Below are 22,061 nucleotides of genomic sequence, written 5' to 3'. Positions count from 1 at the left end.
TAAACATGTCATAAGCATTACAAAAAATATAAAAGCACAATTTTTTATATATAAGAATGCACAGTACTAGGAAATTCACTGTAGATTATACAGTGTTTTAAAAAAATATAATGGTAAGATCACATGCTCACATGTACTTCAAAAAAATTCAGTGTATTTCACTTTTATTTTAGATATTATATAATCCTAAAGCACATAATATTTGTGAATAAAAAGTACATCTCTGTGTGTCTATGTGTGTGTGTGTGTGTGTGTACATATGTGTTTGGGAAATGATATGTGCAAAGTTGATAAAGGAAAATAAAAATAGCATTACCAAGTTTCACTAGATGTGACTTACTGGAAATGATAAATTTAAACTATTTAATGAATTAGATTTTGATACTACATTATCAAGAACACTATCTAATTTCAGTTATAGATTTTGCTAGGTCTCCTCTAATAAATACATAAAATTAAACAATATTTAGTAATATCTTCCTTAATACAATTAGTAAGTAAGAAGCCACAAAAATATCTTCTTTTTAAAATCAAGGCTCCTTATATATATTCCCTGAAATCTTATTTCCTTAACAAAACTTTTGAAAGAAAATCTATTATGGATATTTTACATAGTCCATTCTGTGTAATAAAAAATTTCAACTGGGAAGAGACTGAACAAGGTATTAAGTAATTCCTTAAAGATTCTTATCAGGATAGTAACAGTTGTGATAATGAATTGTAGTTGAAATAAATTGTATTTTGTTTAACAAAATTAGAAAACAGGACATCATTTGGATACAGATTTTAATTATCATTTTAGTAACACATTTAATTATTTCCAAGAAGCACATTTGTATTTATTTAAATGGGGTTGCTTAGTTTTACTTTTAGAAATTAAGCCTAAATTCAATACATGCCCAACAAGCTCTAGCTTCACTGCCACCATCCTATCCAAACTGTGGTATTTTTCTTTGAATCACCGTATAATAGTTTCCCAAATGATTCCCTCCTTTTCACTCTCATCTACTGTCCATTTATACAGCAACAAAAGTCACTCACTTTCGTGCTGAAAACCTTTCAATGGCATCCTAATCCCCTTAGGATACCAGGCATTGGCTCTCCGATCTTATCTGTTACCTTTTTTTTTTAATTCATCACGCATCAGTATGCTTCAACTACAGACTTTCCAAAATTTCCTATATTTCTCAGGTTCTTACTATCTTTTATATTTGTGCAAGAGTCAAAAAGAAGAACATGTTAGAGATGTATTTCTTTTCCCACAAAACATTTCCATCATTATTACTAGATACCCAAGCTTTTGTCTTGCTAAATATGGGTAATTTTTTTCTATTCACTGTCTTTTATTAAAACTCCACTGATCCATATATGTACGTAAGGATGTCACTTTGCTATTCTTTAGTGGAATAAAAAAGAAAAAACATAAATTTGAATTTTATTTTTAAAAATTCTTTAGATGTTGACAGACCTTTATTTTATTCATTTATTTATATGTGGTGCTAAGAATCAAACCCAGGGTCTTACAAGTTTTGCAAGCATTCTACCACTGAGCCACAACCCTGGCCCCATGAATTTGAAATTTTATGGGAACACCAAAAATTCCTAGGCTCAAGGCTTCAAGTTTATGATATAAAAGCATATTCCTAGAGGGTATGGTACTAGCAAAGAGGTTAAGTAAATTTTGCATCTGAGAGGAATATGAATTATTGTGAACAATGAGCATATTGTAGCAGATAGTATTTTCTAAAAATGGCTGCCACATAAATTTAATCCTACATACTCTTCTTACAATGTGACACTGATACTCCATTCATAGTGACATGGGTTATTTCTCCTCCCTTTGAACATGGTTGAACCTCTGTAACTGCCTCAATCAATGCAGCACAAGTGACATGATTCCAGTAGTTAGGACAGAGAAAAGGCATACACTTGCACCTTGCTATGCTAGGAAGCTCACTCTTAGAACTCAACTGCATTTTAAGCAAGCAGGTCATATAAAGAACAGATGCTGTTGTTCTAGTCAGCAATCCCTGTTGATGTCCCAGCTGACAATTGGCATCAAGCACTAGATATGAGAGAACACCTTTGAGATGATTAGAGCCCCAGCCACTGTCTGACAGCAGGCTCATGAGACCCTGAGCAAAAATGCCTAATAGATTTCAGTCAACCCTCTGAACTGTGAGCAATAAAAATAAAATGATGGTGGGTTTTTGTTTTTTTTTAAAGAGAGAGAGAGAGAGAGAGAGAGAGAGAGAGAGAGAGAGAGAGAATTTTTTAATATTTACTTTTTACTTTTCAGTGGACACAACATCTTTATTTTATTTATTTATTTTTTAATGTGGTGCTGAGGATCGAACCCAGAGCCCTGCACATGCCAGGCGAGCATGCTACCGCTTGAGCCACATCCCCAGTCTGATGGTGGGTTTTTTAAACTACCAAGTGTTAGAATGCTATTATATGACAGAAGATAAGAGGCATAATGTCTAATCTGACCCCTAAAATGACTCAAATACATCAGCTTCTCTTCATCCGTTGCTAGCCATCTATAATATCATCTAAAATACTTTGTTATTGGTTGCTCAAATGGATCTTATTTGAAGAAAAGAGAATATTCTCCAAATCTAGCACAGTACTTGTTTTATAGTAAACCCAGGAAAAATGATGGCAAATCGTACAAATGAGTAATGAATTACTAAAATTTCACAGCAAAAACAGTAAGATTATGATTACAAAGAAATTTTATTAGATGGGAATAATTTATTCTACTTACGTTGCATAAGGCACCATAGCGAAGAATAGATAATAAAGAATGTACATGACTTTCACTGGTAAAATATAACCTGGTACGGACATGACGTTCAGGAGATAGAACACCTCTGGAATACCTAAATTTAGAAGTAGATGATGTTAAAACATAACCATATAATCAAAAACCAATTAAGTATCAACATTACTTTGTAAAATAGGATTAATCTTAATAGAAGTACAAAAATCCACGATAAATAAATCTATCATCCTCCCAACCACAATTAAGGAGTTATTTTGATATTTTTCCAACATGAAGCTATTTGGAACTAATTACGTCTTCTGGGATTAGTCAAAGATCAAAATTAATATTAGTCAAGTTCACTCTATAGAGTCATTTTAGCAATGATAGAGATCACAGTCCTAAAGATGCTTATAGGCATTAATGCTGATGAACTCAGCTTTTTCTTCAAATTGGATTCAAAGAGAGTCTTGGTTGGAGGTTAATATTAGTAATAGGTAATATTACTTCCATAATATACCTGATACACTTCAGTGAATATCAAAAAGTAATTTAGATTTGAAGTATGCACAAATAGATGAATACAGATTTATTAAACGATCAGTCTTACACAGGATGGAGTTTATTTACAGTGTCATCATCTTGTGTCCTCTGAAGGTCTGAGCGAATTTTTCTAACTAGAGGAGTACAGTAACCTTTGGCAATCTCCAGTTTTTCAGCTTTAGTTATACCATATTCCTGAGCAGAAAATACATATTAGAAAAAGGGTATAGTGACAAAGAGCTACAAATGCATTCCCAAATTAAAGAATTCTACTGAAATATAAATGCTGTATTAAGGCTTTTATTATTTTTTTGCAGTAGAATTCAAATGATTTATGTATATACACATTAACACATACACAAGTATAACAAATGAAAAGAAATACAAAAATAATAAAAATGTTATTTTCATATTGGTTTAAAATGGGCTTCATTCAAACATATTTTTGAAAGATTTTTAAATTTATATTCTGTTTTCAGAAGAGAAAAAGAGAAATCCTGGAAATAGCCCCTGACTTTGTTTGTTTAACTTTGAAAAGAAGAAATTACTTTATGGTAACCCAAAAAATCCAACATACTTACCAAGTTTATTTTTATATATACAAATATAAGTTTATTTTTATATATAAAATATATTTTATATATATTATTACTTATAAAATTAAACTCAGGAAAAATATAAGTAGGATTTGTTACTTTTGGTACCTTAAATATATAGGAAACATTTAATATAATTAGGAAGCATTTTCTTCACTAAATGTACTGCTTGTTCATGCCCAGCATGTATTAAGCCTTTTATGAACATTAGACTCCTATTTCGCATTTTTTTTTGCACCTGCAAATATACTATTTTCAAAACATTAAGTATAATTAGAAGAACTTTGTGGTGGAACTAAAAAAGCAAGTAACTTCTAAAGAGAGAACAAGAAATAGATGAGTGCAATCTTTATGAATAGTATTCAATTTAATCAGAAGGTCAAAATGTAAAAATAACCCTAAAAGAAAGATGAACTGAGGTCAGAAAAACTAAAGAATAGTCATAAACATAAAAAGAAATATAATGATTAAAAAGGATAGCACATTCTTCAAAACCCCTTGGTAGGTATTCTTCAAGTTTTAACTAGTGGTGAACAAAAATGCTATGAAATATTCACATTTATGACATCTACAATCATTAAGAGTTAATCAGAATTACAAGGAATTGTTACAATGAGAAATATCAAGAAAACATAGTTATTATAAAGTAATAACAATGACAATTACAGTTTAAGGTGGCAGGTTAGAAAAAACCCTTATATTAGAAAAGAAAAATTAGTTTTGTGTATGGATGGAAAGAGTGGGAGAAGGGGAGAGGTACAAAGTGGGGACAGAAGTGGAAAGCAAGAATATAAAAGAGGGAAGAAACACACATTTCTTCTCTCTCCAAGTTAAATTCTGGGATATATCAATTTAAATTATTTCCTGCTAAAAGATACCTCCATAAAGAGTCAGATAGCCACGGATCTGTATAGAAAACAAAAGTCAAAACTTCCTAGTAAATGAAAATGGGGACCAATTACAGATGGAGTACCTATGAAAACAGAACTTCTTGGGCTCACTTATCATAAACTCAAGCTTATTTTCTTATATTCAGTCAATAATCTTGCCAATATAGATAACTGTGAATTAAGTATGTAAGAGGAAATACATACACATACACATGCGCGCACGTGCGCACATACACACACACACACACACACACGTACGTGAATATGTGTATAAATAAAAAAATAATGGTAGAATAAAAAACTGGGAAAATTTAAAAAATATTTGTTTTAACAAAACATGAGGAAATACACACTGGTGGTATGGTAAAAAATGGGTTAAAAGGAGTTCTGAAACTAAAGAAATCATCTTAAGTACACAGTAATTTCGTAAAGAAATTGAAAGAAATTAAAAGAATCAGTTTTCTAAGTCCAACAACCTAGTTTAATAACTCACATTCACACTATTCAGCCATTAGGAATAATAATTTATATACAGCTTTATTTATTGATATGTAAAGAAGTTCCTGGTGCTAAATGAAAGTCAAGTTTATAAAACAGTATGCTTTCTTGGTTCCAGTTTTGTAAAGAATTTATATATATGAGAAAAAATTACAAATGCATAAATTTTTAAGGAAAAAGGCCTTCGAGACTATTCTAAAACATCAACATGCTTCTCTCTAGCTGATGTTATTGTGATTTTTTGGCTATATACTCACTTTGTAGTTTTATGACACATATATTACTTTCATAATAAAATCTTTTTTTCAACACAGTGACATTTTGCTCATCTGCCATCATCCTTTAGACCCAAATAATTTAGATATCCAAATTCTCATATGCAGTTGCAATTTTTTCTGCCACAAATATAACTGACAAAGCTATTTATTTATTTTTGGTACTGATGATTTTTGGTACTCCAATTTTTCTGAAAATTAGGACTGGTTAAAAGTGACATGCTAAATGTACTGTAGCATAAATACCTATAAGTAGTTTAATATTAAAATAACTAAAAGTAGTAGATCATATTTGTCACATAAGCCAAAATACAACTGGAATTACATAATTCACATAGCAGAGATGTAAAAATTGATTTAGGAGTAGAAATTGGTTTTATAGAGAACTAGTAGTGCTTTTAAAGTACACCAGAATGTGATCTAAGTTTTTTTTTTTTTTTTCCCACAGATAGTGATGCTTTGTTAATCTGCATTAGTTTTTTTAAACAAGTTAAAAACTTAAAATACATTTGCCCAAGTCAGAAAGTCTCAAAGTCTTAAGTATTAATTATTTCCTTGACAACACAAGTAAATTCTTTTTTTTCACTACAAATTCTATTATCATGACAAGTTATTACTATAAATATGATTTTAATTTTTAGTTATGTTCTTAATGGTTGCCATGCTTTAACTTTGTTCATGGTTTTTGGATTTCAAGGCTAAGTTAAAACAAAATAACATTTACTGAACTGAACCCAACATTCTATTTAAAAAAATAATAATAATTCTAAGTTTCTGCCACAATAAGGACTACCAAACTTAAAAAGTTAGAAAATGCCCATTTTCCTCCCCTCAATTTATAAAGTTAACTCAGAGCTCCAGGAAGTATATAAAAAGTACATCTGCTTTTAAAGTTATGAATTTACCAAAAATAGGACTGATTCCTGGACTTTTAAGTTCCAAGTTTTCAAAAATAAATAGTCAAGAAAAATTATTTAGGAAATGTCTTCAAATAAATTCCAAGATGCTGTGAAAATCTAATCTAACTGCAGCCGAGAGAATAACTACAATAGAGATAGGGGAGAGCTAAACTTGAATAATTACTTTAAAAGACACAAATGATGGCTCAAATCTTGTATAACCATACTAATCTTGGGTGTTTCTTTTAGTTACTGTTCCTAAAATTTCATTATGAATATTTAAGTTATAAGTACATGGTGAGAAATGTCTTCAACACTAGAAGTAATACATATGAATGCATAAACAATGTAAAAATAGTTTATCACCTAAAACTCCATTGACACTTGGGTATTCTTTTTATATCCATCCCTTAGAAAACAATTTTTCATACTCAATTCTAAAATGTTGTACACATTTAACACAGACACAAAAATCCAGAGGGTTAAATTAAATAAGCTATATAATAACACAAACATGAATATGCTAATAATCAGATAAGAATTTGTTTATTTATTTAGCTACTGGGTACATAATACATTTAGATATATTGAATGCCTGCCTTGAAAAATGCATGTAGACAACATAAATGTTTTCAAAGGCCTTATATTTGCAGCTAATTGTTCAAAAGTATACTTTCGAATAATCCCCATTGTAAACATAAGTACAACTAAAACATTGAGCTATAACTAAAGTTAAAGCAACTCAAATCAATAAAAAAAAAATCAGGGTCTTATTTATGCTTCCAGTGTAAACTCTGAATTACCAGTAATCATTTTTTTTAATCTTTCATAGGAAAATCTGAATAAATACCTTGAATTACAAAATAAAGATAGATGCCAATTCAGAAGTTCAGTGTTAGCTTGATGATCATCTATCTTTACCTACAGTTAAAACTGCAGAATTGTGTGTGCACTTTCATGGTAATCTTCACATATCCTATGTTATAAAAATAAAACTTTGTATTCTATAAAATTTTTCTTTTGCAAATTAAAATGTTTTATTTTGACAATGAGAATGACAATAATTATAACAAAACTCTTTAAAGCTAATACATTTTCAGTTGTGAAAAATGATGGTAAATGAATGAATCCTGTTTTCTAAAGCAATTCCCAAAGACATAATCTTGATGTCCAAGATATTTTTACCCCTTTTTTAAATGGACTCATATTTTTGGTAATGGAAATTAAGCACAGGGCATGTGCATGTCAGGAAAGTGTTTTAACCACTGAGTGATACCTCCAGATGTAGGATTCATGTTTTTAGAACACTGATTCATACAATATTTCTGAAACTGTGTATGTTATACATCTGACCAAATATATGATCACTGAACAAACAAAATATTCACAAATAACTGTACAAATATCTGTAAGTAGATTGTATACTGCCTGAACTTCTAGTTGTTCAAAGTCTATTATTTATTTGGACTATTGGTGAATTTTAGGAAAGGGACACTAAGGACAGTGGCATTATTTAAAACATTTTTATATACTGGCATCCATAGTGAGGCTATTTGAACTTTTGTTATGGTTTATCATTTTCACATATTTTGTTTCTTCCTGCTTTTTTACTTTAGTTAAAGTTGGAATATCTGATCCACTCCAAGCTCTGCTTTATAATATCTAAATAACTTTCTTTGTAATTGAATTGGAAAGAAATCCTAAAGTGGCATCTGAAACTTTTTCTCTTCTAACATATTCTTTATTTTTTTCTTTCTTTAAAATTTTGAGACAGGGTCTGGCCTTCAACTTGTGATCCTCCTGGCTCAGTCTCCTGAGTAGTCGGGATTAAAGGCATACACCACTGCATCTGGCTCTTCTAACAAATTTTTGATTTCTATATGATTTGTCACTTGCTCCTTTACTATTAATCTGCTTGATGGCATTTTAGTTATTTGAATTCTGGTTAGAACTTTAGTTTTATTCTCCTATAACAAAAAGACCCACATTCCTCAAAGCCTTATTTTCAAAAAAATTTTAACATAGAGTAAAAAGACTTGCAAAAAAATTTTTTTGGGGGGAAGGGGGTGTAGGGAAAGAGGACAGTACTAGAGGTTGGACCCAGAACCTTGTACAGGTAAGTCAAGCATTCTACCATTGAACTACATCCCCAGCTTGCAAATATATATTTTTTTCCCATTTTCCATTGTTTTCATAATAGAGTTGATAGGGGCACAACAGTTCTTCATAATTTGTTGAGTGATTTATTTATTCCATAACTTTTTTTCATTTGTTTTGTTTGTGAGCATATTATTGTTCTTCAGAGAATTGATTCTTAAATTTAAATTCTTAAAAGTCACTATATTGTTAGGACATAAAACTAATCTGTCTGATATTATACTTATGGAAACACATCACTACGCATTTGTAAAAACTTAGAATATATAAACCAGGACTGAGAGGTCAGGAACATGGCGGCGAGAGGGGAGGCAGCGCTTTCAGTACCTCCTCAACAACGGGATCAGAGAGACGCATGGATACGCTTAGATTCGACCTGCTGAGAAACTCCTAGCAAAATTCCACTAAAGAGAGACCGGCCGGGAATTGGAAGGATTTTTGGAGGTGACAGTCTGCGCTAGACGAGTGAATCTCCGCCATGCAGCGCAGAGGTCCAGACCCGCCAGCCGCCGCCTGCACGACTTGGCGACTGTCGGCTGCCTGCACGCGGCCCCCGCGTCAGGGCGGATAGCCTCCGAGGCGCAGCGCAGCAGGAGCGGTGCAGGGACTCTAGGAAGAGGTCTCTCGCCAAGCCTTCATGAAATAGCAAACCGGGAGCTGAAACCAACCAGAGACAGACCAGTCCCACCCCTCCCTTCGGACACTCCGGCAAGGAGCCTGGGGCCCGCCATAGCAGAGTGGTGACATCACCAGAGTTCCGCCGACAGAATTCCTTCCCAGCGGAATCCACATTAGCAGGTGTGTGACTCCCACCCCCTCCAGATACAAGCAGCCAGGAAACCACCGGGGGCGTGTCTGTAGGGAAGCAGAGGGGATTCCAGATCCCCACCTCCCCTTAACACCAGCGGCGACACCCAAGATCTTAGCCGCTAGTTTCTGGGGGCGTGCCCACCAAAGGGGTCCGGAAAAATTAAACTGTTGGTTCCCAGATCACCCCACCACAGCACTGGGGCTTAGATGAATGACAGAGAGGGTGTTCATCGTTCGGGATATAGGACACGCGGTGGGGCTGCAAGTGTAATCAGATCCTTGGGGAACCGCCTCTGGTGAACAGGACCTGGCTGGCTGGCTGGGAGGAGGAACAGGGGGAGGGGCCGGATAAGTGAAAGGGCTCTGGACTAACAGGATTGAGAGACTCCCAGGAGCCACCGTACAGGGATTTCTGTCAGCACATAGAGGGCAGAAGCTCGGCTCAGAGGGCACAGCTCCGCCTATTGGAAGAGAAGAAAATGGGATTCAGCCATAGAACAGGGGATGCCAGCATGGCAGAGATCTGATGTCATCGGAGAGCGGCCGAGGAGAGAACTTCATCGGTGCCAGCGGCGACGGAAACAGTTGGTCCCCTGGTAGGGAGGGTGAGTCACAGATACCCGAGTCTCTCTCGCTTTGTCGTCGAGCCAGAGGGGAGGAGCGGGGCCGCCGCCCGCGCCCACAAGGTAGGCAGACCTGCGACCAACCTGCAGATCAGGCCCAGCGGTCTGCAGGCGTGGTAGGAGGGGCAGGGCAGAGCCACCGCCCGCGCCGGCAAGGTAAGCAGACCTGCGACAGACCGGTGGATCAGGCCCAGCGGCCTGCCAGCGTGGTACACACTTCACCCCAACTGGAGTAGGGGCAGAGCAGAGCCTTCGCCCGCGCCCAGATCAGGCCCAGCGGCCCGCCTGTGTGGTGGTCAAGTGACCCCAATTGGAGTGGGGGCGGAGCGGAACTGACACCCGTGCCCGCAAGGTGGGCAGACCTGCGACCAACCTGCAGATCAGGCCTAGCGGTCCCCGGGCGTGGTAGGAGGGGCAGGGCAGAGCCTTCGCCCCCACCTGCAAGGTAGGCAGACCTGCGACAGAACGGCGGATCAGGCCCAGGGGTCCGCGGGCGTGGTAGACACCTCACACCAATTGGAGGAGGGGCAGAGCAGAGCCCCCGCCCGCACCTGCAAGGGAGACTTTTCAACTATACAAGAGCAATATAAATATATAGGGGGGGAAAAATTTCAAAAACACAACAGTTTCACCAAGAAGAAAGAAACGCAAGCAGTATGAAAAGACAAGGAAAGAAAGGACTACAAGCAATGCAGGTCAACTCAACTTTAGAAGAGGTAACAGCTGCAGCAGATGGAATGTCAGATAAAGAATTCAGGATATATATGCTTCAGATGATCTGGAGTATCAAGGAAGAAATTAGACAGCAAAATCAGACAATGAAAGATCACTTCGACAAGGAATTACACAAACAAATCCAGGAAGCAAAGGATCAACTATACAGGGAGATAGAGGTTATAAAAAACAAACAAACAGAAATCCTAGAAATGCAGGAAGCAATAAACCAACTTAAAAACTCAATTGAGAATACTACCAGCAGAGTAGAACACTTAGAAGATAGAACATCAGACAATGAAGACAAAGTATTTCAACTGGAAAAGAACATAGACAGCTCAGCAAGACTGTTAAGAAACCATGAGCAGAACATCCAAGAAATATGGGATAACATTAAGAGACCAAACTTAAGAGTCATTGGGATACAGGAAGGTACAGAGCTCCAAACCAAAGGAATGAGCAGTCTATTCAATGAAATAATACGAGAAAACTTCCCAGACTTGAAGAATGAGACAGAATCCCAAATCCTAGAAGCCTACAGGACGCCGAATGTGCAAAATCATAAGAGATCCACACCTAGACACATTATAATGAAGATGCCCAACATACAGAATAAGGAGAGAATTTTAAAAGCTACAAGAGAAAGGAAGCAGATTACATTTAGGGGTAAGCCAATCAGGATAACAGCTGATCTTTCAACACAGACTCTGAAAGCTAGAAGATCCTGGAATAACATATTTCAAACACTGAAAGAAAATGGGTTCCAACCAAGAATTGTGTATCCAGCGAAATTAAGCTTCAGGATGGAAGATGAAATTAAAACCTTCCACGATAAACAAAAGTTTAAAGAATTCGCAGCTAGAAAACCATCTCTTCAAAACATCCTCGCCAAAGCATTACAGGAAGAGGAAATGGAAAATAACAATGAAAACCAACAGTGGGAGGTAGGACAGTAAAGGGGGGGGAAATAATCAAAGAGGAAAACAAACCATGTTTAGTAACAGAAATAAACAAATATGGCTGGAAGAACAACCCATATCTCAATAATAACCCTAAATGTTAATGGCTTAAACTCACCAATTAAGAGACACAGGCTAGTAGAATGGATCACAAAACAAGACCCAACAATATGCTGCCTACAGGAGACGCATTTGATAGGAAAAGACATACATAGGCTGAAGGTGAAAGGTTGGGAAAAATCATATCACTCATATGGACTTCGGAAACAAGCAGGAGTGTCCATACTCATATCAAATAAAATAGATTTCAAGCCAAAGTTAATCAAAAGGGATAAAGAGGGACACTACATACTGCTTAAGGGAACCATACACCAACAAGACATAACAATCATAAATATTTATGCCCCAAACAATGGTGCAGCTATGTTCGTCAAACAAACTCTTCTCAAGTTCAAGAGTCTAATAGACCACCATACCATAATCATGGGAGACTTCAACACACCTCTCTCGCCACTGGACAGATCTTCCAAACAAAAGTTGAATAAGGAAACTATAGAACTCAATAACACTATTAATAACCTAGACCTAATTGACATATATAGAGTATACCACCCAACATCAAGCAGTTACACTTTTTTCTCAGCAGCACATGGATCCTTCTCAAAAATAGATCATATATTATGTCACAGGGCAACTCTTAGACAATATAAAGGAGTAGAGATAATACCATGCATCTTATCTGATCATAATGGAATGAAACTGAAAATCAACGATAAAAGAAGGAAGGAAAAAGCATACATCACTTGGAGAATGAACAATAGGTTACTGAATGATCAATGGGTTATAGAAGACATCAAGGAGGAAATTAAAAAATTCTTAGAGATAAATGAAAACACAGACACAACATATCGGAATCTATGGGACACATTGAAAGCAGTTCTAAGAGGAAAATTCATTGCTTGGAGTTCATTCCTTAAAAAAAGAAAAAACCAACAAATAAATGATCTCATACTTCATCTCAAAATCCTTGAAAAAGAAGAGCAAAACAACAGCAAAAGAAGTAGAAGGCAAGAAATAATTAAAATCAGAGCTGAAATTAATGAAATCGAAACAAAAGAAACAATTGAAAAAATTGACAAAACTAAAAGTTGGTTCTTTGAAAAAATAAACAAAATCGACAGACCCTTAGCGATGCTAGCGAAGAGAAGAAGAGAGAGAACTCAAATTACTAGCATACGGGATGAAAAAGGCAATATCACAACAGACACTTCAGAAATACAGAAGATAATCAAAAACTATTTTGAATCCTTATACTCCAATAAATTAGAAGATAGTGAAGGCATAGATAAATTTCTTAAGTCATATGATCTGCCCAGATTGAGTCAGGAGGATATAGACAACCTAAACAGACCAATATCAATTGAGGAAATAGAAGAAACCATCAAAAGACTACCAACTAAGAAAAGCCCAGGACCGGATGGGTATACAGCAGAGTTTTACAAAACCTTTAAAGAGGAACTAATACCAATACTTTTCAAGCTACTTCAGGAAATAGAAAAAGAGGGAGAACTTCCAAATTCATTCTACGAGGCCAACATCACCCTGATACCTAAACCAGACAAAGACACTTCAAAGAAAGAAAACTACAGACCAATATCTCTAATGAACCTAGATGCAAAAATCCTCAATAAAATTCTGGCGAATCGGATACAAAAACATATCAAAAAAATTGTACACCATGATCAAGTAGGATTCATCCCTGGGATGCAAGGCTGGTTCAATATACGGAAATCAATAAATGTTATTCACCACATCAATAGACTTAAAAATAAGAACCATATGATCATCTCGATAGATGCGGAAAAAGCATTCGACAAAGTACAGCATCCCTTTATGTTCAAAACTCTAGAAAAACTAGGGATAACAGGAACATACCTCAATATTGTAAAAGCAATCTATGCTAAGCCTCAGGCTAGCATCATTCTGAATGGAGAAAAACTGAAGGCATTCCCTCTAAAATCTGGAACAAGACAGGGATGCCCTCTCTCTCCACTTCTGTTCAACATAGTTCTCGAAACACTGGCCAGAGCAATTAGACAGACGAAAGAAATTAAAGGCATCAAAATAGGAAAAGAAGAACTTAAATTATCACTATTTGCAGATGATATGATTCTATACCTAGCAGACCCAAAAGGCTCTACAAAGAAACTATTAGAGCTAATAAATGAATTCAGCAAAGTGGCAGGATATAAAATCAACACGCATAAATCAAAGGCATTCCTGTATATCAGCGACAAATCCTCTGAAATGGAAATGAGGACAACCACTCCATTCACAATATCTTCAAAAAAAATAAAATACTTGGGAATCAACCTAACAAAAGAGGTGAAAGACTTATACAATGAAAACTACAGAACCCTAAAGAGAGAAATAGAAGAAGATCTTAGAAGATGGAAAAATATACCCTGTTCATGGATAGGCAGAACTAACATCATCAAAATGGCGATATTACCAAAAGTTCTCTATAGGTTTAATGCAATGCCAATCAAAATCCCAACGGCATTTCTTGTAGAAATAGAGAAAGCAATCATGAAATTCATATGGAAAAATAAAAGACCCAGAATAGCAAAAACAATGCTAAGCAGGAAGTGTGAATCAGGCGGTATAGCGATACCAGACTTCAAACTATACTACAGAGCAATAGTAACAAAAACAGCATGGTACTGGTACCAAAACAGGCGGGTGGACCAATGGTACAGAATAGAGGACACAGAAACCAATCCACAAAACTACAACTATCTTATATTTGATAAAGGGGCTAAAAGCATGCAATGGAGGAAGGATAGCATCTTCAACAAATGGTGCTGGGAAAACTGGAAATCCATATGCAACAAAATGAAACTGAATCCCTTTCTCTCGCCATGCACAAAAGTTAATTCAAAATGGATCAAGGAGCTTGATATCAAATCAGAGACACGCCGTCTGATAGAAGAAAAAGTTGGCTACGATCTACATACTGTGGGGTCGGGCTCCAAATTCCTCAATAGGACACCCATAGCACAAAAGTTAATAACTAGAATCAACAAATGGGACTTACTCAAACTAAAAAGTTTTTTCTCAGCAAAAGAAACAATAAGAGAGGTAAATAGGGAGCCTACACCCTGGGAACAAATCTTTACTCCTCACACTTCAGATAGAGCCCTAATATCCAGAGTATACAAAGAACTCAAAAAATTAGACAATAAGAGAACAAACAACCCAATCAACAAATGGGCCAAGGACCTGAACAGACACTTCTCAGAGGAGGACATACAGTCAATCAACAAGTACATGAAAAAATGCTCACCATCTCTAGCTGTCAGAGAAATGCAAATCAAAACCACCCTAAGATACCATCTCACTCCAGTAAGATTGGCAGCCATTATGAAGTCAAACAACAACAAGTGCTGGCGAGGATGTGGGGAAAAGGGTACACTTGTACATTGCTGGTGGGACTGCAAATTGGTGCAGCCAATTTGGAAAGCAGTATGGAGATTTCTTGGAAAGCTGGGAATGGAGCCACCATTTGACCCAGCTATTCCCCTTCTTGGTCTATTCCCTAAAGACCTAAAAAGAGCATGCTACAGGGACACTGCTACATCGATGTTCATAGCAGCACAATTCACAATAGCAAGACTGTGGAACCAACCTAGATGCCCTTCAATAGACGAATGGATTAAAAAAATGTGGCATTTATACACAATGGAGTATTACTCTGCATTAACAAATGACAAAATCATAGAATTTGCAGGGAAATGGATGGCACTAGAGCAGATTATGCTAAGTGAAGCTAGCCAATCCCTAAAAAACAAATGCCAAATGTCTTCTTTGATATAAGGAGAGTAACTAAGAACAGAGTAGGGATGAAGAACATGAGAAGAAGATTAACATTAAACAGGGATGAGAGGTGGGAGGGAAAGGGAGAGAGAAGGGAAATTGCATGGAAATGGAAGGAGACCCTCAGGGTTATACAAAATTTCATACAAGAGGAAGTGAGGGGAAAGGGGAAAATAATACAAGGGGGAGAAATGAATGACAGTAGAGGGGGTAGAGAGAGAAGAGGGGAGGGGAGGGGAACGGGTGGGGATAGTAGAGGATAGGAAAGGCAGCAGAATACAACAGACACTAGTATGGCAATATGTAAATCAATGGATGTGTAACTGATGTGATTCTGCAATCTGTATACGGGGTAAAAATGGGAGTTCATAACCCACTTGAATCAAAGTGTGAAATATGATATATCAAGAACTATGTAATGTTTTGAACAACCAACAATAAAAAAAATAAATAAAAAACAAAACAAACAAACAAAAAAAAAACAAAACCAGGACTGAATTCTATAAACCCTAGGTGATAATGATGTCACCTTAGGTTCATCAGTTGTAACAAGTGTGATGTTTATAATGGGAAGGGAGAGAGGGCTCTGTGTAGGAACAGACAATATATGGAAAATCTATGTATCATTCATTCAATTTTACTGTGAACTTACAACTGCTCTAATAAATAGGATACTTTTAAAAAAGTCATTACAATCAAATCAATGTTAGCAACTCTCAGATATTATGATTATAATAAACAATAAAAAGCCTTACAATATAAATTCATAATTATAAAGTTAATGGTTTTCTAGGGCCATGAAAACCAACTATGCTTTATCTATTGGTAGACTGTTTAAAAGCATCTATTTTATACAATAGTGTAAGAAAATATATTCTTGAGAACTACTTACCTGAGGGATAACAATGTCTGCTAATGCCTTTGAAAGCCTATATAATTCCATTGTATTTTCTAATTGCAAGGAACCATTATGCTGGACATCATATTTTATACAGTCATATATGTCAGGGATCTTACTAATATCATATCGTCCATTTTTTGTTTTAAAGTCTTTCTCCAACTTGGACCATCGACGTAACATAAGCTCCAATGTTTCACTATGGTAAAGCTGAATATCTAGAATAAAATATCATTTTTAGTATATTCAAACTTAAAAATCTGATAAAGAACATATATTAAAATATTAAAAACTTTAATTAGAAATACTGAAGTGAAAAAGAAAAATATAGGAAGTTAGGAAATATTATCATAGGCATAGGCCATTAATAGCCAATTTTTTGACTTGGATAAGTACTCGTTATAAATATTAGAAACTTTTTATAAAAGATCTTTCCATATATTACAGAATTCAATAATAATACAAAAAAAGAACAACAATTTTAACAAAACTATTTTTAGGTACAACATTTTCAATTCTGAATTTTAAGTACTATTATTTTTCTAGATTCAAATAATTAACAGAATAGGCAACTATCATTAGCAGATCAGAATCTTAGAAATTAAAAACGATTCAAATGACTCAATTGTATCAGTAAGAAATCCAAGATGTCAAAATCGTTAACCAAGCTAGCCTTGGAGTAAGGGCTCATATTATCTTGTTTGCTCTTTGTTCTCAGGGTGTATAGTCACTGCTTAATTATTGGGCAATGCTAAATAATTAATCAAATGAAAAATGTTTTATTGCCTTTTTCATGTTGTTATGGATAAAAGCAACCATAACTTAGCTATTGTCCTTTTGTCATATATATATATTTAATCACATAATCATTATTAATAAATTAATATATATTTATAAGAATCTGTGCATCCTAATCTTGCACCAAAGACAGTTTAGTGATACATGATTTTTAAGTAATACTGGCACAATAGTTTGTAAAGCTTCACATAATGGTTACCATCACATTTAAAAAAAAATTGGCATAAAATCTGACAAATATGTGATAAAATATAGTATATATTAATATACATGTAAGTAGATCTCAGGAGAAAGCCTTGATTTTTTTTGAGGGTGGGTAGTAGGGATTGAACTCAAGGGCACTCAACCACTGGGCCACATCCCCAGCCTTATTTTGTATTTTATTTGGGGAGGAGGGTCTCACTGAGTTGCTTTGTGCTTTGCTTTTGCTAAGTCTGGCTTTAAACTTGCCTCAGCGTCCAAGATACTGATTACAGGTGTGTGCTACTGTGCCTGGCTTAATTTCTTAAAATAAGGAGATTGGCGCATTATTTTGAAATGTTTGCAGTAATTGGGCAACAAATTTTACTGTTCTATATTTTAAAAAAACATATTTACCTGATGATTTGGGGTCTTCCATACGATGTCTGATTTGAGAAGTCAAACTTTGAATCAAAGAATAAACTTTGTCACAGGTCTTCACAGGATTTTTAATTAAATGCATTGATTTGATAAGAGAAATGCTTCCAGATGGAGTAAGCTATATAAATGAGTAAAGTATATATTTTATATCTGTTTATGCCTAGTTATCTAAGAGAATGATATAGTAATAGGAAAATAATTCTATTTCATGAATTAAGATGACATGCAAAATATAGCCATAAGATCAAGAGGGGTGAAAAAGGCTAGAATTTCATGTTACAAAATCCTTAAACTCTAGGTATCATCCCATTAGTCATAAAGAAAATTTAGCAAAAGTATTCTTAACTCAAATGATGAGATTTGATGAGAATTTGCTGGTTTGTACAATACAGGAAAATATAGTTTCAACTACTTGACATATATTTACATGTAATTACACTAAGATATTGTTATTATCAAGACCTTATTCTAGACAAGGTACTTAACTAGATTTAAAGCTATAAGTGATAACATAGTTCCAAATTCCAGTTTTGACATGTAGCTTAGCAACTTATTTAACCACAAGAAGTTTAAGTTTCTATCAAAATAAATAAATATAAAATAGAAAAATCTACTTCTGGTTATAGTGGACTAGGAGGCTTAGACCAAACAAATTGATGACGGTAAGTAAAAATCCTGGGCAAAAAACTTCTACATCTTTGTTTTAAGACATCTGAGAGAAAATAGGTCACAAAGAATTGTAAAAACAAAACTCAGTGATAAGTGATACAGAAAGTAGGCCTGTCATTAAAGAATGTTTTTACACTGGAAATATCTGTTGATTTTAGAGAAAAACTAGACAAAACTATAATAACCTTATGGGACTAATAGGAGAAAACGGAGTCCAGGTTTGACCAAAGGTGGAACTCTGGTAATTTCCTTGCTTTTAGGGTACAAAAAAAGTGAGGGTGAACCAGAAGCAAATGAACTGACCAACAAATTGCAAACCAGCTTAACCTCAACTGGCCTGGCCAGAAAGATCTGTTTTTAAAGTTGGTTTATGGCAATCCCAGACTGTTATGTGTAAAGGTTTAGCAGGAACAAATAAGAGACACCAGAAGAAGATAAAATAATTTCAATCTCAAGTTGTTTCCACAAACAAAGTATCAATCTACAACTAATGATACATATTCAAGGCACACAAGAAAACAAGATATCAGGAACACCCATCATCAGAACAGACAACAGAAACAGAACCAAACTCAGTTACTAGGATTAGAATTATTAAATACAACTAAAAAATAAGACTTCCTATGTTAAAGAAAATAAAACACTAAAAATCAAAGATCTGAAAATTTTTTGAAAAGCAAATAGAAATTCTAGGATGGAAAAACACAGTGATTAGTTTTAAATACTTTAAATGTAGTGAAAAATGGTAAACTTAAAGATAGGTTAGAATATTATACCCAGAAAAAGGACAGAGACAAAAGGATGAAATTTCCAAAACTAACAGAAGATATCAAGCCACATTTCCAATAAGTCTAACAAATCACTAAAAACACAAAAAGTAATCTATAAGGGCTGAGGAGATATAGCTTAGAGTAGCTGCCTAGCATATATATGCAAAACACTGGGTTTATTACAGATAACCTCATGAGAAAAAAAAATGGAAACCTACATTTAGACATACACCAGAAAACTGCTGCAAACCAAAGATAAAAATAAAATGTTAAAAGTACCCAAGAGGATTTGAAAACAACAAAAAAGATCATCTTCAAAGGTATAACAAAAAAACTAACATCTGACTTCTCACTTCTCAATATAAACATGGAGTGTTGGAGATAATGAAATAAAAACTTCAATGCACCAAAAGAAAATTATGTGCCATCCTAGAATTCTATATCCAATGAAAATGTTTACCAAGAGGAAAGTTGAAACAATGACATCTTCAGACAAACAATGCCCCCTGGGAATTCACAATAAGAGACTTACACTAATGGAATTACTATATTGTTTTTTCAAACTTAAGAAAAAGATCCAAAATTATAGCTCAGAAATTCAAGAAACAACGAAGAATAACTAAAAGGATAAATTAAACTTCTGGCAAATGGTGAAATAGAACATAGCATACACTTTCCTCCCACAAAAAAGGACCAAATATAAAGACTAAACAGTGGTTACTTGGCTAGAATATTTGGGGGAGAGCAATGAAGTGTAACGTAGATGCAATGGAGAAACTGCAACAGAATTATGATGGCCCTGTAAAGAAGGGAATAAAGTGTCTTGCATCACCCACTCAGCTGCCACAGTCTTAACTCTATGAACTTGGGAAAGTCTTCTCATTGATGAGGAAAAAAGTAAATAGGAGTCCACACTGACATTTGAAGTTTTTGCTACTGTGGAATCCTGCAGCCTCCAAAGGCCTTGATCTAGTTTGGGGTACATCTCCCCAACCGCAGGAGTGGCTTCGCTCCTGCAGGGCCTGCATATACTGAGCCATACTTGCAGGCCTGTTGGAGTAGTCCTACAGGACCCATAGTGACAGATAGGCATTTTCCCACTGCCATGCACACCATGTTATAAGAACAAGTGGACATGCAGTAGATTTCCAGACTGCTGCTGGATACAAAGTGCCATACTCACCATAGTGCTAAAAATGTCCAGTGCAATCCACAGGCTACCTGCCACCTCCCACCAAATGAATGACACCTAAATTAATCACAGCAGAAGAAGCTATATTACTGTACACAACTGAATCCAAAGCCAATCTAATATACCAAATGGACAGTATAAGATACTCTCAAGAGAAAATCTTTTACTCCAAAAGCCAGTTGATAAAATTGGAAGACAGAAAAGACAGGCCATATGTACAAATATCAACTTAAGGATAAAAGAAGTGTGAAAAAGAAAGTAATCTAATGCCTCCAAAGGAAGCACCAATCTCCAGAGAAAAGAAAACTGATGAAATGCCTGAGGAAAAAAAATTCGAAATAATCGTTCTAAGGACACCCAAAGAAATACCAAAATATAAATACAGACACGTTAACAAAATTAGAAAAACAGTGAATGATACGAATGAGAAATTTAGGAAAGGGAGAGAGATCACAAAAGAGAGTCAAACAAATCTTGGAGCTAAAGAATTCAGTGAGTAAAACCAAAACCAAAATAACAACAACAACAAAACTATATACATACACACAGTTGGGAGCATTTATAACAGAATACATCAAACAGAACAAGGGATTTCTGAACTTGAAGACAAAGAAAAGAAAGGGGCGGGGGAGAGGGAAAGACCAGACAATGCCTTCAAGACTTATAAGATACCATTAAGTAAACAAATGTTTAAATTATAAGTATCTGATTAATATAGAAAGAGAAGGGAAAAAGCCTAGAAAATCTATTCATCAAAATAATGACTGAAGACTCCCCAAATCTTGGCAGATCTAGATTCAGGAGGCTCAAAAGACTCCAAATACAGTTGATCAAAAACCCTGTTTATTTCAAAGTCAAAAGTCCAAAGTGAACAGAGACTTCTAAAAACAAGAGTAAAGTGCTAATTCACATTTAAGAGAACTTCCATTAGTTTAGGAGATACAAAAAGAGAAAGAAAAAAAGGAATCAAACCATATCAGTACAGAAAACCACCAAACCAAACCACAAAAATAAACAAGAGAAGGGACAAAGTATATACAAGACAACCAGAAAATGCCACGAATAATTCATTATTTATCAATAATAACTTTGAATATAAAAATAAAACTACCCAGTTAAAAGACTTGATTGGCTGAATGGATAAAAAACAACAACCAGTGACATTGTATCTACAAGAAACTTACCTCATTGGTACAGACACATATAGACTGAAAATAAGAGAATAAAAAAAAAATTCCATGCAAATGGAAACCAAAAGCGAGAAATAGCAGCTATATCAATATCAAATAAAATAGACTTTAGGTAAATACTACAAAAAGAAACAAGGAAGATCAGTATATAATAATTTTGGGCTCAATTCATAAAGATGATATAAAAATTATATAAGCGCCCAATTCTGGAGCACCCAATCATATAAAAGCAAATAGTACTAGATCTAAAGTGAGATATAGACTTTAATATAATAATATGTTATATTATTATAATATATATATATATATATATATA

General features: G+C 34.8%; 1 protein-coding gene across 50 annotated transcripts in view; it reads right to left on the bottom strand.

The window, feature by feature from the left end:
- Ppip5k2 (diphosphoinositol pentakisphosphate kinase 2) overlaps window positions 1–22,061 on the bottom strand; it is a 150,622-nt gene that overhangs the window by 83,641 nt on the left and 44,920 nt on the right. For all 50 annotated transcript variants that reach the window (XR_007350564.1, XR_007350565.1, XM_048811499.1 and 47 more), the window contains 4 exons: window positions 17,901–18,042; window positions 16,500–16,723; window positions 3,378–3,505; window positions 2,771–2,885 (listed from right to left, as the gene is read on the bottom strand). Coding sequence is in view for 48 of the 50 variants with exons in the window: in XM_048811499.1 (XP_048667456.1) it covers window positions 2,771–2,885; window positions 3,378–3,505; window positions 16,500–16,723; window positions 17,901–18,042 (609 nt within the window). In the remaining 2 variants the exon portion in view is untranslated. The remainder of the gene's footprint in view (window positions 1–2,770; window positions 2,886–3,377; window positions 3,506–16,499; window positions 16,724–17,900; window positions 18,043–22,061) is intronic.

This window comes from Marmota marmota, unplaced genomic scaffold (assembly GCF_001458135.2).
Source record: "Marmota marmota marmota unplaced genomic scaffold, marMar, whole genome shotgun sequence".
NCBI classification, from domain to species: Eukaryota; Metazoa; Chordata; class Mammalia; order Rodentia; family Sciuridae; genus Marmota; species Marmota marmota.
This window is presented reverse-complemented; position numbering and strand designations above follow the sequence as displayed.